At 37.9% G+C, this 15,067-nt stretch overlaps 1 protein-coding gene across 4 annotated transcripts in view; it reads left to right on the forward strand.

The window, feature by feature from the left end:
- FNBP1L (formin binding protein 1 like) overlaps positions 1-15,067 on the forward strand; it is a 55,400-nt gene that overhangs the window by 36,480 nt on the left and 3,853 nt on the right. For 3 of the 4 annotated variants that reach the window (XM_038143809.1, XM_038143810.1, XM_038143812.1), the window contains 10 exons: positions 848-952; positions 2,204-2,332; positions 3,909-4,055; positions 4,790-4,993; positions 7,314-7,472; positions 10,926-10,940; positions 12,986-13,095; positions 13,692-13,824; positions 14,278-14,372; positions 14,870-15,018. In XM_038143809.1, coding sequence (XP_037999737.1) covers positions 848-952; positions 2,204-2,332; positions 3,909-4,055; positions 4,790-4,993; positions 7,314-7,472; positions 10,926-10,940; positions 12,986-13,095; positions 13,692-13,824; positions 14,278-14,372; positions 14,870-15,018 — 1,246 coding nt within the window. The remainder of the gene's footprint in view (positions 1-847; positions 953-2,203; positions 2,333-3,908; positions 4,056-4,789; positions 4,994-7,313; positions 7,473-10,925; positions 10,941-12,985; positions 13,096-13,691; positions 13,825-14,277; positions 14,373-14,869; positions 15,019-15,067) is intronic. The other variant, XM_038143811.1, reaches the window with a different exon arrangement.

A 15,067-nucleotide genomic window follows, 5' to 3' on the forward strand; every position in this document is an offset into this window, starting at 1 on the left:
GATGGAATTACTGTTTAACAGATAAATGCAGGAAGTGAATGTCTCTAGGACAGACTATAAGCTTCTTTTTCTTGAAACAAATGCTTTTAAAGATAAGAAAATATAAAATTCAACCAAGTCCGTTCAAGATGCATTCTGATATTCTGTTGTCTTGTCTTAAAAAAATTATTATACCTTTGATTCAGATTATTGTGAAGCAGTGCTAGAGAAGTGAATTTCTGTTTTGTTCTTGTGGTCCCAGATGAGCAGGGTCTTGCTTCCCTGTCATGTCAGAGTTTAATTCATCATCAGAGGATCAGAACAGAAGCATATGTGGTAGCTTTAGATGTTATCTCTTCACCAAGATAGTTTGCACAGCTCAGCTCAAGCAATACAGTGCTTTACATTTACCTGAGTGCAGAGTCAGTCTTTTAAATATATTTAGATGCCTTTAAGGGACACACTAACCTCAGTTGCCTGACTTTGCTGTGAAGCAGGAGCTCAGTGTCTCAGTTGCAGTTTCTCTCTAGAGATGTGAACTTCTGCAATAATTTTTCTACAGCAGTTGTCTTGACAACAGCCACATATAGAGAACATCAAGTATATTGAATGCTGTTGTCTGTGCTACCTACAGCTGTGCCACTTGACATGAATACTGATGATGATTGTAGTGTAGATACGTCCTTCAGACTGCCTTCAAAATAATTTAGTTGACCTAGTTGCTGTGCTAACAATGTGTGCTCCTTTAAAGGGACTTAATGAATTTAAGATACTTAAATGGAAGCTTTGATATTTAGAATTCAGAATTAATGTACAAAACCAAATGGGAGTAGTGGCTGTTGAAGCAGTAAATTTGTGCCTTTTGTAGAGCAAAAAGAAATTTGAGAGAGAATGCAGAGAGGCAGAGAAGGCACAGCAAAGCTATGAACGACTGGACAATGACACTAATGCGACAAAGGCTGATGTTGAGAAGGTAAGGGTGTGGTGGCTTTTCTTTACTTTATTATCAGTTGTATTTCATGTACATGTTAATCATCAGTACTGAAACAATATTCATTGAATGTGTAACATTGTGTATAAAATAGCCTTACTTGTTACCTGCAAAATCAAAGTTCCAGTGTAAGACGTGTAAGACAGCACATGAAAGGAGGGTGCTTCAGAATCAGAATGGTTTGGTTGGAATGGACCTTGAGGACTCCCCTGCCATGGGCAGGGAAGCTTCCACTAGACCAGGTTGCTCAGAGCCCCATCCAACCTGGCCTTGAACACTGCCAGGGATGGGGCATCCACAGCTGCTCTGGGCAGCCTGTTCCAGTGCCTCACCAACCTCATAGTGAAGAATTTTTTCCTAATGTTGAATCTGAACCTGCCCTCTATGAGTTTAAAATCATTCCCCCTTGCCCAATCACTACCTGCCCTTGTGAAAAGTCCCTCTCCAGCTCTCTTTAGGTACTGGAAGGGGCTCTGAAGTGTCCCCAGAGCCTTTGCTTCTCCAGGCTGAAAATCTCCACATCTCAGCCTGTCTTTATAGGAGAGATGCTCCAGTCCTCTGATGATCTTTATGTCCTCCTTTGGACTCTTCCCAGCAGGTTCATTTCCTTCCTGTGCTGAGGGCGCTCCAGGTGGCGTCTCAGGAGGACTGAGCAGAGGGGCAGAGGCAGCTCCCTTGACCTGCTGGCCATCCTGCTTTTGGTGGCTGTTCTTTAGGGAAAAGCCCAGGATAGGGTTGGCTTTGTGGGCTGTGAGTGCACATTGCAAGGGCGCCCAGGTCCTTCTCCTCAGGGCTGCTCTCAGTCCATTCTCTCCCAGCCTGTGCTAGTGCTTGGGATCACTCCAACTCACAGGCAGGACCTGGCACTTGGCCTTGTTAAAGTTCATGAGAGTCCCTCTGGATGGCTGTGCTGACTGTCTGCCTTGAACTGGCAGCTGTCTGCTCTTTGGTACCTTGTGGTTTGTAGGATCAGTCGCTTCTGTGGGTTTTAGGATACACATTTAAGCAGTCTGGCTAAGGGAGCTACAGTGATCATTGCTTTCTCTGTATGTAACAAATGAGGTTTTGGAGTGTCAGTATATGTCAAGTCTCACATTCTTTATGTTTTAGTTATAAGGATGTTGGTTTTTATGACTTGTGATTACTGTTCTTGCACAGTTGATAAAATAACATAATGCTGTGTGTCATTGAGGAGTACAAGGCATGTTTAACCTGGTAACACTTCCCTACTAGGCTAAGCAGCAGTTAAACCTGCGCACACACATGGCTGATGAGAACAAAAATGAATATGCTGCACAACTACAGAATTTTAATGGAGAACAGCACAAACACTACTACATTGTCATTCCTCAGATTTACAAGGTAAAAGAATTAATAGATAAAGTATGTCTAATCCTTTTCTAAAGAAGAAGTAGACTTTAAAATAAAAACTCTGTTTTTTGGATGTTAGTGGATCATTTTATCAAGAAATTACCATAATCTTGAGACAACTTGTGTTTTTTCATGAGACTGCTTAGCATACTAATGCTTAGATTTCTAAGTAAAATGCTTGGTTTTGTTTTCTCTAAGTTTTTTATACTTTGTCGACTCTTTGTTTAAGTATTTCTGAAAGGGTCTGGAACTGATACTGAGACAGGGAGTGAGGAAATGGAAGGTGGAACACTGGGCTTATTTGAAGGTATTCAACGTAAATATGCTTGATATTTTCCAGCAGCACAGGTCAGTTCGCATTTAAAAAAAAAATCCTTACTTGAAGGTCTAGAATTCACAGGAGAAAATTACCTTGGCTTATTAAAGAATTTTCTAATATTTTAACTGTTGAGCAGCACCACAGTAGGTCTGACTTTACCCACTGATCCAAGAACTGCAGTCAGCTCCCAGGAGAAACAGGTTGATCACTTTTGTAGCTTGTACCAGACTTTTGCTTTACTGCCTTTATTTCTCCAGGGTTAAGATCCATTATCATTGTAAGATATTACTCATATTTTTTGAACTCTACAGTAAGAGCAGAAAGGCCTAGTCCTGTTTTCTCTTGGGACTACACTTTTATTACCTCATTGCAAGTGTTTGGTGACATGCTATGGGAAAACCTTGGAGAAGGGTTGAGCACATCTAGGTGGTTGTTTTGTCTTGGTGAGACAAAATTGAATATTGTTTGAGACATCTGCCTCAGTGTAGATAGAGGAAAGATCCAACTTCTTACCCAGTTTTTGACAACTATTGGTATATGTTTTACTGATTTTTGGTTTCGTTTGGGGTGTTTTCCACATTCAGGTGAAAAGCCCAGAGCTGTTATCTTAAGAATATTTCTCTTGAATTTATTCTTTTCTTTGTTCTGTTCCAGTAAACTTTGATTGCAAATCTTATGTAATGGTATTCTTCTCTTTATTTTCTTGCACACTGCTAAAGGAAATGGTTTGTATTTCAAATCAGAGTGTCTAAACTGCAGATAATTTTAATTGTTCTTACTTTTCCTATATTTTAAACAATTGGTATTGCTTGGAAGGTATAATAATAAAAGCAACATGGATATCTTTAACGCCAGAGAGGAATTGCTTGGAACTAGAAGGAGAGTGAGGAGATGTAGAAATCAGTAAAATTTCTTCACTGTGGTTTTCATTTTTGCATAAAACAAATACTTCAAACAGTTGCCTGTAAACACAGTGTTTACATGTGCTTTATAAAAGAAAAAGTCCCATCCACGAGATGATTTTTAGAAATCAAAGAGCATGAAGTCTTCATAACTATTGTACTGGGCATCCTAAGACTGTGTCTGAAAGGACTTTTAAGTTCTGGTTTTTTAAGCAAATAAAAATACTGAGACAGCATAGAAATTCTGTCTCACACTGTGGTGACCACAGTAACTGCATATGTCAGGGTTGAGGAGGAAAAAAATCAGCAAATGAAATCTTTATTTTATCTTTCTTTGCACTTGCAGCAACTTCAAGAAATGGATGAAAGAAGAACTATCAAACTTAGTGAATGTTACAAAGGCTTTGCTGACTCTGAGCGCAAGGTTATTCCGATTATCTCAAAATGCTTAGAAGGGATGATCCTTGCAGCAAAATCAGTTGATGAACATAGAGTAAGTAGAACTGAGTAACTTTTTAAAGTGTGAGCAATTTAACTGCTACAGAAGCTGTGAAGAGGGGAAGGACTGACTTAGCTTGTACAGTTATCTTTCTGTTGGCAAATATTTGCTTCATAAGTGTTGTGACTTCCATTTCAGCAGGAGGGACCGCTTCTGCTGTTGTTGTCTGCTCTCTTTCTGCTTTATTGATTTACTGTAATCTGAATATCTCTGACACATTCTCATTGGGTGTGATTTTGGACACATTATTTTGGTTATTCTGAAATATCCTGCAAGACCATGGTCAGTATTTTCCCCTGCTTGTGTCATTAAAACCTATAAAGGGTGTTAAGTTAACAAAGTATTCATTCTGTGTCCTGCTTGACTGTAGCAGGTTCTGTCCTATTTTATCTTACTACATCTGGTTTCTTAGTTCTGTCTTCATTTCAGTGCCAATGTTAAAAGATTAAAAGGTGGAAAGTAGTTTGGCCCTGTTTTAAATTTGTGGTAACCCTTGGGAAGTATTTGCTGGGATATTCTGAATAGCAGAGTATGCTTTGCTATACACTCAGGGACACTGCTGAGATAAAAGAATGTTATTATCTTCACTTGCTCTATCCAAAAGTGTGTGTTTTGAGCTCACTCTTACCTTCTGTGCATCTCTGCAATTAAATGGAAAATTTGTCTCCATTTTTTCTCTCTGGTTCTTGATGGGTTTGCTTTTTAAACTCCCAATGTCCTGTTTTTAGGACTCTCAACTAGTGATAGACTGCTTCAAATCTGGGTTTGAGCCTCCTGGAGATTTTCCATTTGAAGACTACAGTCAGAATATTTACAGAACTATCTCTGATGGAACCATCAGTACACCAAAGCAAGAGGGAATGAGAATTGATACAAAAACTACAGTTGGCAAGGCTAAAGGAAAGCTGTGGCTATTTGGAAAGAAACCAAAGGTAACAATTAAGAAATTACTATTTGGAAAATTAAAATTTGAACATTGAGAGTGCATGGAAGCAGCAACTAATGTAGTTTTAAAAAATCTTCCCCTTGCCTGCCCATGTCTTTTAAAGTATGTGTAAGGAGATCAGAAGGTTTCAGTAGGTTTGAATACTTACCATGTTAAAAATCAAGTTGTCACTGGGGAAGTTTTTCAGTTTTTTTCCAGTAATTTGTGTCTGGGAGCATTTTTAATAGTTATTTGAGAAAAGTAGCTTTCCATGACTGTAATGTTTCTAAGATTCTGTAAAGACTTTCTGTGGTTGAATAGGAAAGGTATTAATTGTGAATGTAAAAATAAGGAGAGGGGAGAGTGTGCTTTGGAATTGGGCAGACTTCAGATCTGTTTGTTATGGCACAAAAAGCAACCTCCTTCTAAATGTCACATTTAGATGTAGAAGTATAGGTTTTTATTACACCTGCTGCAAGTTTTGAAAACTCCTGAGGTTTCTCTGAAAACATGAAAGTTTTTCTGTCACTGGTAAAATATGCAGTGGAAGCTCCATAAAGGCAAATGTCCTAGAAGAAATATTACTAGGAAATAGGTAAAAATATTGCAATGCTCAAGAAAAAATTGAAAGCATTGAAATTACTGGTTTGTTTTCTTATGAGTTACAATTAACACTTTCTGTGCAAGATGCCTTCGTGGATCAACAGAAGATGGTAGTACATGTATTAGCTAAATAAATGAATGGAGCATGTACATATTTAAATTTATTTATCTTTATTTAATACTGGAGCATATCAGTGAGCTGTTTTAATGATTCACACAAATTTTTGTGAGGTTATTTTAAATGCTCCAAGCCAGTTTCTGTCATTTATTACAGGAAACTATTCTTAGGCCTTCTTAATGGTAGAATTTATTTTCCAGTTGATAGTATTCTGAGAAAGTAGGTCTTTACAGAAAGGAAGGATACAGCTGATTCTTTATTCCATCCTCAGTATATTACTTAACTCCAGCTGTGTGTTAAAACTGATTGCTTACTTCTCATGCAATATAATTAATGATTCATAGCATGCATTAATACATGGACATATATACTGCATTTGTCTGCAGAGGTGGGTGAGATTAGGCCTGTTCTGAAATTAGATCACAATTGCCAGTTTGACCGCAAGACATCTTTCTGAGAGTTTGGAGAGTTATGTAAATGTGCACTGGCTTCAGCCTGGACCTTGGCTTTTACTGTAGTTGTAAGAAATCCCTTAGTGTGAGGACAGCTGAAATAAGCTGACAAGACTCTCCCTACTCTTTCTTCTCCCCAGTTCACTCACTGTGTGTAGCACTCAGGGAGTCAGCCTTACTGCTTTCTCTATGGAGTCACAGGTGTGACGTGTGTGTGTATATACTACATTCATCTCTTCCCTGAGGACCTGGATGAAATGAAAGATTTTGTCCCTGATTTTCACTTGCTTTTGGGGAGGATGGAGGAGCGCTCTACAAAATAGATGCTGGAAGCAAAATATTTACTGAAAGATACATATTTAATTCCAAATACTATTCACAGGTTTTAAAATATATTCTTAAATTATCTATTATACAATCAGCTGGTTTACTACAGCTAGGGTATTCATGGGGGTCTTTGGACCTTCATTTAGCTGAAACTATGGCTGGTCTTGACTTCCAGGTATTTCTTTATCTGTTTTTAATGTCAAAGACATAAAAGCCTTTTGTAAAGGGAATGAGTTGTGTAGCAGTGGAAATAGAGGAAAATTGACTGGGCAAGAATAGCAGAGGTATCAGAGACAAAAAATGAGAGAAGCAATTTGAAAAAAAGGGGAGGAGGTTCTTGGGGTGATATTAAGAATGCCATGCAGCCATTGTGGCAGTCCAGCTTGACTGCAGAATTTGAGAGCACTTTTTGTTTTAGTCATTCTCCATAGATGTACCAGATAATTCTGGTTTGGCTAACCTGGTAGGGTACCTCAATATGTAGGAGGAAGTAGCAAGCAGGAATGCTTGAGCTTCCAGGATGATTATAACTAAATTGGCAATAGCAGAGCTGTTTTAAGAAAAGAGGGAGCTTTGGGATCTTGTTAGGATCTTGGGGCAGTGTTGAGGCTAAAGCTTCCTTCCTTCTCTGCAGCAACCCATAACTCTGAAGATTAATTAATGGCAGAAACCTTTTAAACCAAATACAGTTGTAGTATAAATGTGTCTGAAACGTTACAACCTGTTTCTGTGTTGGATGGAAATTTTATTTTTGTAAGACAGAATTTTCATTTTAAAATCACTTTGAACATTTGGCTTATTTATTGCTTTCTTTATTTCCACATTAGCCACAATCCCCACCCCTAACCCCTACTAGTTTATACACATCCAGTACTCCTAATGGGTCCCAGTATCCCATATTCTCCATTGAACCAGTGCATTATTGCATGAGTGACATAAAAACAGGGAAGCCCAGAATTCCTTCTTTCAGAAGCCTCAAAAGAGGGGTAAGTTTGATAACAAGTTGAAAATGCATGATGGGCTATGAGCAGTGTGTTTGTGATGTGGCTTTTCTAATGCTCTTCACCCTCATTATAAGGCTTACTTAGTTAAAAGTAACACTTCAGCCATGAGGTCACTTTTAGGATACTTTGTTTCATACTATTCAGAAGTTACCAACAGATTGAAAAGAAATTAAAATAGAAATATTCTTTATCGCATTTGAAATGCTCATACCTAAAAAAAGGTGTTATAAAGAGGGTGCTCAGCATGTGTTTGATACCTTTTTTCATTGTTGTTCACATTCACAAATGTTTTCCTACCATCATGTAACATATTTTTGCAGTAATTAATCATTGGATGTACAGTGACCACAAAAATCATCTGACAGATGCGATGTCTTATTTGCTGACTTTGAAAATAGTGGAAGTCGATTATGAGACACTGAACTAAGAAGGGGGAATTCAGTTCCTTTGGTGCATCAAATGCTATAGCTTATGGTGATGGCAGATTTTGAAATACTGATTATTCAAAAACATTACAGCATTAATGTGTTTTCGGATTAATTAGTTGCTCTTGTTTGTCCTAGTTTCTTTTGGGTAGAATTATTGAAAAAATTACTACCAAATGCCACAGAGACTTATCGATAAATTTACTAATACAGTGGCATATTCTGCAAATAGAATTTGTCTGGAAGCCAGTGGAAGGCAAATATGAAGTGGTTTCCTAGCAACATTTATGGTGCTAGTGATAAATGTACTGGCATTTTCCTGTTATGTCAGAAAAGCACAGGCTGCCCAGTTTATGTTGTTTACTGGTATTTATTCATCCAAATAAAAAGGTAATTGGATGCATTTGATTGTATATAATGAATATTTTTTTGGTATTTCAAGACTATAAAAACTTGCTATCTCATGTGCATCAAGAGTGGTTGACTGTTGTTGACATACTGTGGAGATCAAGGTACAACAATGCTCTGTTGCAGTAAAGGTACAATTTAGAGGCTCCCTCGTCATTGTGAAGCAGAATGAGTTACAGTTAAAACTTTATTTATCTTCAGGTCATGTTGTGGCATCTAATTTCAGGTCCCTAGATACCTTGGAAAGAGCCTTTCTAGCACTGCCATTTTTTAGAAAATACTTCATTGCTCTAAGTCTGTATGGTGGGCACATCTCCTTTCCCTTCGGAGTCATTAGATCATAATTTGGTCTGGTTGTGAAGGTAGTGCCTCTTCTTTTACTCAGTGAGGAGCTGCCTGGATTAGGTAGTTGTTGGAATGGCACAGGCCTGGATTGCACTTTGATTTTGTTGATCACTAGAAGCATTGACCCCTGCCTCACAAATCATCACCTTGTACTAGCAGTAGTTCTGGAACCTCTTTCGAAGGGAAAGATCCTCTAACTACTACAGAGTGCTAATGGAAAATGAAACTATATCTTTACTGATTTTTAAATACATTCTTTGTGTTCTAAAATTGAATAAATATTTTCTTTAATGTAAATTTATTAATTCTTTAACATTAGGAAGCTTCACTAGGGTCCTACAGATCTAGACTCACTCCAACGTGCCATAATATTAAAGACTTCATCTCTGTAAAATCTTCAAGAATGAGCATTTAATTTACATATATTCTGAATTTGCTTGCAAGCATTTTAACAAACACCACATTATTGCATATTTTTAAAGTCTTTTGAATTTAAATGTATTCTGGACTAGTAATAGATTTTTTTTGAATGTCATTGGTCAGTCTTATCTTTATAATATACAAAGATTAAATGCTTAATAGTATATGATGCTGTTTCCCAAGTGTTTTTTCCCTGGAAAATTATTTCCAAGTGGTGCTGAGATGCAGAAATACTAAACCATAGAATCATAGGAAGGTTTGGTTTGGAAGGGACCTCAAAGATCGTGTCATTCCAACCCCCTGCCATGGGCAGGGAAGCTTCCACTAGACCAGGTTGCTCAGAGCCCCATCCAGCCTGGCCCTGAACCTGCCAGGGATGGGGCATCCACAGCTGCTCTGGGCAGCCTGTTCCAGTGCCTCACCACCCTCTGAATATAGAATTTCTTTCTAACATCTAATCTAAACCTGTCTTCTTTCAGTTAAAAAATGTTCCCCTCTGTCCTGTGACCATCTGCCCACGTGAAATGGTACTCAGTTTGCTTCTGCTGAGCTTTATCCCAGAGCTGGCATCGATCAGCCAGTGAAGCATCCTGGTCATTTTAACATGCCCTGTACAAGATCTCACTCAAGGTGCTGGAGATCACAGACCCGGTGTCCCTCCACTCTGTGCTTCACACAGTTCATTTTCCTGTCATTTTCCAGAGCAAGAGCAGCAAACAGTAGCTGTAGAGTAGGTTATTGAAAGAAGGTGTAAGCCACTGTAGCTTTCTGTGTTAGTGCTGCTGGTACCTCCTGCTGCTTCTCCTTTGGAATCTTAACAATTCCAGACAGTGTTAGTGCTTATGAGAGGTCTGTGCTTGATGCCACTTAGTACATAAAATATCTGCATTATCAGCAGTGATCTGTAAACCTTAACAGAGTTTTATTGGAAGACTCTTTCTGAAGGGAACAGGAAGTTTGTTTGTGTCATTTTGCACCTCTGGACTTCGAGATTCCTACCAGAGTATCGTTTGTAAAGGTGCTTTACTTCTCTCATTGCTAGAAATTCTAATGTCATGCATGTGCCCCAAGCAGCAGCCTCAAAAATTGCTCAGGGTCAAAAGTGAAGTTGAGATATCTAAGTTGCTTGGTGTTTCTCTGGAAAGGGTTGTCCAAATCATTAAAAGCATGGTAGAGCTTCAAAGTGCTGTGAATGTTAAAGCCAAGATTCAGCTCCTGGCACCCATGTTTTGCTTCTTCTAAGGATAAAGTCCTTATTCTTTAAATGTATTTATTTTTATCTGGACTAAAACAATTTTAGATAACAACAATGACCCAAAAGCTGTTTTCAGAAAGTAAAATTACTTCTGGACTTTAAAAATGTCTTTGTTTAGTCTAGATATGCTGTGATAATAAACGAAATACATTGCAAAAACTACATTTGTAAGAGTGATTGCAGAGAATTTTGAGCTATCATTAACAAATTTTTTGTATATGGCTGATCAGTCCATCATCATCAAATTCTGCTATTTTGTGTAATGTTGGCTCTGTGTGTGTTTCTTTTCCTACAACAGAAGGCTCAGCCCTTTATTCAGAACGTCAAAATTCAAAAGTTTAATGAAGTTGTGTGTTAAAATTTTGTAAGTAAAAAGTACCCATTATCACCTAGTATTTTTAATCAGTAATTATTAAAGCAATTATTTTCTTGTGCTTATAGTAAAATGTATTTTTTATAAATGAAAAAGTCAATCCTTAAGTGATTTTTAAAAATACATTTTTAGGCATTAGTCACTTTTGTAACTGGTCATTGCATGTAAATAATTTCCCGTTTCTTTCTGTTTTCAAATGAACTGTGCAGTGGTCGGTGAAGATGGTAAGCCCGTGTGCTGATCTGTCTGCTGTACTTCTGCTAAAATAGCATGAATATAATCTTCTGAGAGTGTTTCCATATCATAACTGCTTTAAGTCAGGTGCTGAAATACATCTCCAGATTTCCACTCATATGCACAGTCTTCTAAATCATCCATGCTTAATGTAAGGCAATTAAACTTGTGATCTGGGTGCAACCAAATCTGCAGTTTTGGACTTTTAGAGTTGACCAGAATTCACAAGTTGGTCATGATGTAAATACTTGGTGATTTTTCTTTGTTAGGAAAATTGTTTAAGCAGCATAAAATATGTATATGAAAAGATTATAAAATTTGTGTAAAGAGAAAATACTGACTACTACACTCCTTTGAATTTGGAAGAAAAATTTGCAGGGGAGGACCTTTATGCTTAGAAATACAGGAAACTGTTACAATAAATAAAATCGTGCCTTAATCAATATTGTATTGCAGGGTAAATCAGCAAAAATTCACAAAAAGACCTCTGTTCTTCTGATTCCTTTTTAGGATACTCTGGTTTAAACCAACCTGTAAGGAAGAATGATAGAGAGGACATGATTGTATTTTTGTTTCTTTGTAGTGTATTCCACTTAGCAGTGTTTTCTTGGGAGACTTTCTGAAGGGAATAGGAAGTTTGTTTATGACATTTTTCATCTCTGGACTTTGAGACTATACAAAGTGTGTATTCTTCTTCCTCCAGAAAGAAAACACTTGTTTTATTTTGAAAACATCCTATATTGATTTTCCTTCTTTTATCATGTCTTGTATTCCCTTCTTAATAAGTCATGAGATCGATTTTACAAGTGCAGAAAAGTTGAGGGGCTACGAAGATCTTAAGAGGAGGTGTTGGAAACTTGGCATCTGAGTCTAAGGCTTGTGTCAAAATCTGAACAGTCAAGTTTCTGTAAACTTCCTTCTTGACAAAAGAAATGCTGGCCAGTTTGGTTTGCCTCCATGGAGGGTTACTGGAATGGCAAGCGGGTTTCTTGGGTGAAAACCAACTTCCTTAGGCAAATGGGATCACAAAAAAACAACAAAAAAACAACAAACCAAACCTTTGGTAAGACATGTACCGTATTTCCTTCTTAACACTGTCAGTGTCTGTCACCCTGAGGGGAAGAGTTTTCACAACAAACTTGCAAGATACATAAAAATCTCTTCCCGTGCATTTCATACCCAGGCCCTTCTATCCTGCTTATTATAATCTTAGTACAAGTTTGCCAGCAAGTTTGCAGGTTTGGGTTCATGACAGTAGGTGGTCTTAAATTTGCTGGTTTATGATTTTTTTTAAAGTTTGGGAAGTAAGAGGGTTTTTTCCCCTCCCTGAAGTTTTTTGGTTGTTGGGGGTTTTTTTTGTGGTTTTTTTTTTTCTGTAAAAAAAGTGACTTGGAATATTTGAGTAAGTTCTGAGTCAAATAAACAAATTTAAGTAATAATTTTGATATTACAAAGGTTTTTTCTGTGCTCTGTGAACCAGTTTTACTTGAGGTAAAATTCATCAGAACTTTGTAAATTTTAATATGTTTTCTAGGATTGCTAAAGTTCTGGAAGAGAACTAAAATGGTGCTTTGGAGCAAAGATCCAAAATACATTATTTTTCTTTTGATACCATCCAAATGACTACAGAACACAGCCCAGAGAAACAAACAATTTTTATATATGTATATAATTATTACATACACATCTTAGATTTTTGTTCCGACTCAAAGTATTCTGTCCTTTCTTAATCTTCTTTAAGTGCAGTGGATGTAAGAGGAGGTATATGACTTCAGAAAAATAAAGTCTAGAAATTTTCAGTTACCTCTGTGAGCCAACTGCTACAGAAGGCAGAAAGCACCTTGACTGAGTGACTCCACTCTGGCAGCGAGAACGTGCATTTATTCTGTGCAGTCTTTTGTAGAGCTGTCTGTCAAGTAGAGTTTTTAAGAAGGTCCATCTGCTTCCAGTGAGCACTGTCCATGTGTGGGTATGTCAGTTCAGCTGCCCAGACCTGTGCGTGTGGTAGCTTGCTTCATAGTGTTTCTGCTTGCAGGGCCCTGCACTAGAAGATTTCAGCCATCTCCCTCCTGAACAAAGACGCAAGAAACTGCAGCAGAGAATTGATGAACTTAACAGAGAGCTACAGAAGGAAACTGACCAAAAGTGAGTGCATTTTCTGGGGGGTTCTGTCATGGTTTTCTCTCTGTTTTTTTTGACATCCTCTACCTAAGCCAACAGTGCTCAAAAGCTAGGAGACAGGCTATTCATAAACCTTTTAAAATTCATAGTTTATTGTACGTAGGTTCTGTTAATATTGCTTCCTCCTGCTTTACTGTAATACTCATTTTGATTCTAATACTGCATAGGGAGCATTGGCTCTAAAATTGTGTGTTAGAAGATGTGTGCATTAAAATTGTGTGTTAAAAGTTGAGCAAGATAGTGGCAACTTCGTGCTTTAAGAACAGAATATGACCAGTATTTAGGAAATTGTATTTAACAAACAGCATGGAAAACAGTACTGAGAATGGACAGGTAAGAGTCAACAGCTGGAGACCTTTTGTGCCTGTGCACAAGACAAGAAAGGAGGCAGAGGGCTAAGATGATAGAATGGGAGAAGGATTTAGGTATGATGTGAGAACAGCAGTTCCTCGTTGCTGTACTTGATATCAAATCACAGTTCAGGATCTCATACACATTATTTTAGCTTTAATGAATCAATACTGCTATATTAATTATTGTAATGGTTTGTATGTTTGTAGAGATGCCCTCATCAAGATGAAGGATGTTTATGAAAAAAATCCGCAGATGGGTGATCCAAGCAGTTTGCAACCAAAATTAACTGAGACTATGAGCAATATGGACCGTCTTCGGATGGAAATACACAAGAATGAGGTTAGATTCTAAAACAGTTTCTTGGAAAATGTAACTGATTGGTACAATTGTACTTTGCCTTACAAATTTTAAATACAGCACCCAGAAAAACTACTTGATTGAAGAACAGACGTCCTGATACAATTTTTTGTGGGGTGCGGTATTTTCAAGTATGTTCATCTAGCCAGAATAAAGATGTACAATAGTAAAGATGTAAACTGTTCAGAAGAATATATTATTACTCACTTATTCTGAAATTTACATGTAATTAAAGATTTTTTCCTTAGCCTAGTATGGAGCGTAGGCTAAGCATAAACGATAGGCTCATGCTTTGTGTGAAGTAATCATGAGACTTGACATCTGACCGCAATCTCTGTGCGGCTGTGAGCTGTCTGCAGTTCAATGCATTTGTTAAATGTGTTGGTTTAGAATCAGTTTTTCTTTGACACCCATATTTGCCTTTTTTCCCCCAAGGCCTGGCTCTCTGAAGTTGAAGGTAAAGTAGCAGCCAGAAGCGACAGGCGGCACAGCAGCGACATCAACCACCTTGTCACCCAGGGCCGAGAGAGGTCACTATTCTGTCTCTACTGCTTTAGATCCTGTGCTAGAGTCTGTACAGCTCTCTTTAGATTACAGGAGTGATGGGTGTTACTTACCCTCCTCGAGTGGATAAATTTCCTTTCCTTCTAAAGGAAAATCTTAACTGGTTCTGACTTCTAAAGGTCTCTTCCTGCCATTCCGGTAACATATAAAAATAGTCTAATTGAAACACCTCCTCATTAAATAGCAGTGTCTTTTAAACCTGTCTTATTCCATTGCATAAGGCTCACTAGTTTTCCTTGTTCTGTGGAGACAGGTATGTCAAATTTATGTTTGTCTCTCAAGTAGAATTCAGTCTAAGCTTTTGCTAGAGTTTTTTCAGTAAATCACTTCTGACAGGGTGCTAACTGCTAATAGGAATTCCAAAGCAATATCCGTGACCTGCCCTTTCTGTGATGCACAGATGTTGTAAGTTTTGGAGCTAAGAACTCCTCAGAGTCCTCATGCTCCCATCATTGCATTGTAGCCCCGAAGGGAGTTACACGGATGATGCCAACCAGGAAGTTCGTGGCCCACCACAGCAACACGCTCACCCCAATGAGTTTGATGATGAGTTTGAAGATGATGATCCATTACCAGCTATAGGGCATTGCAAGGCAATATATCCCTTTGATGGTAAGGTTAACCACATGCACTGACATTCTTCGACTGTGAGGCATGGATG

Source organism: Motacilla alba, chromosome 8 (assembly GCF_015832195.1).
Source record: "Motacilla alba alba isolate MOTALB_02 chromosome 8, Motacilla_alba_V1.0_pri, whole genome shotgun sequence".
NCBI classification, from domain to species: Eukaryota; Metazoa; Chordata; class Aves; order Passeriformes; family Motacillidae; genus Motacilla; species Motacilla alba.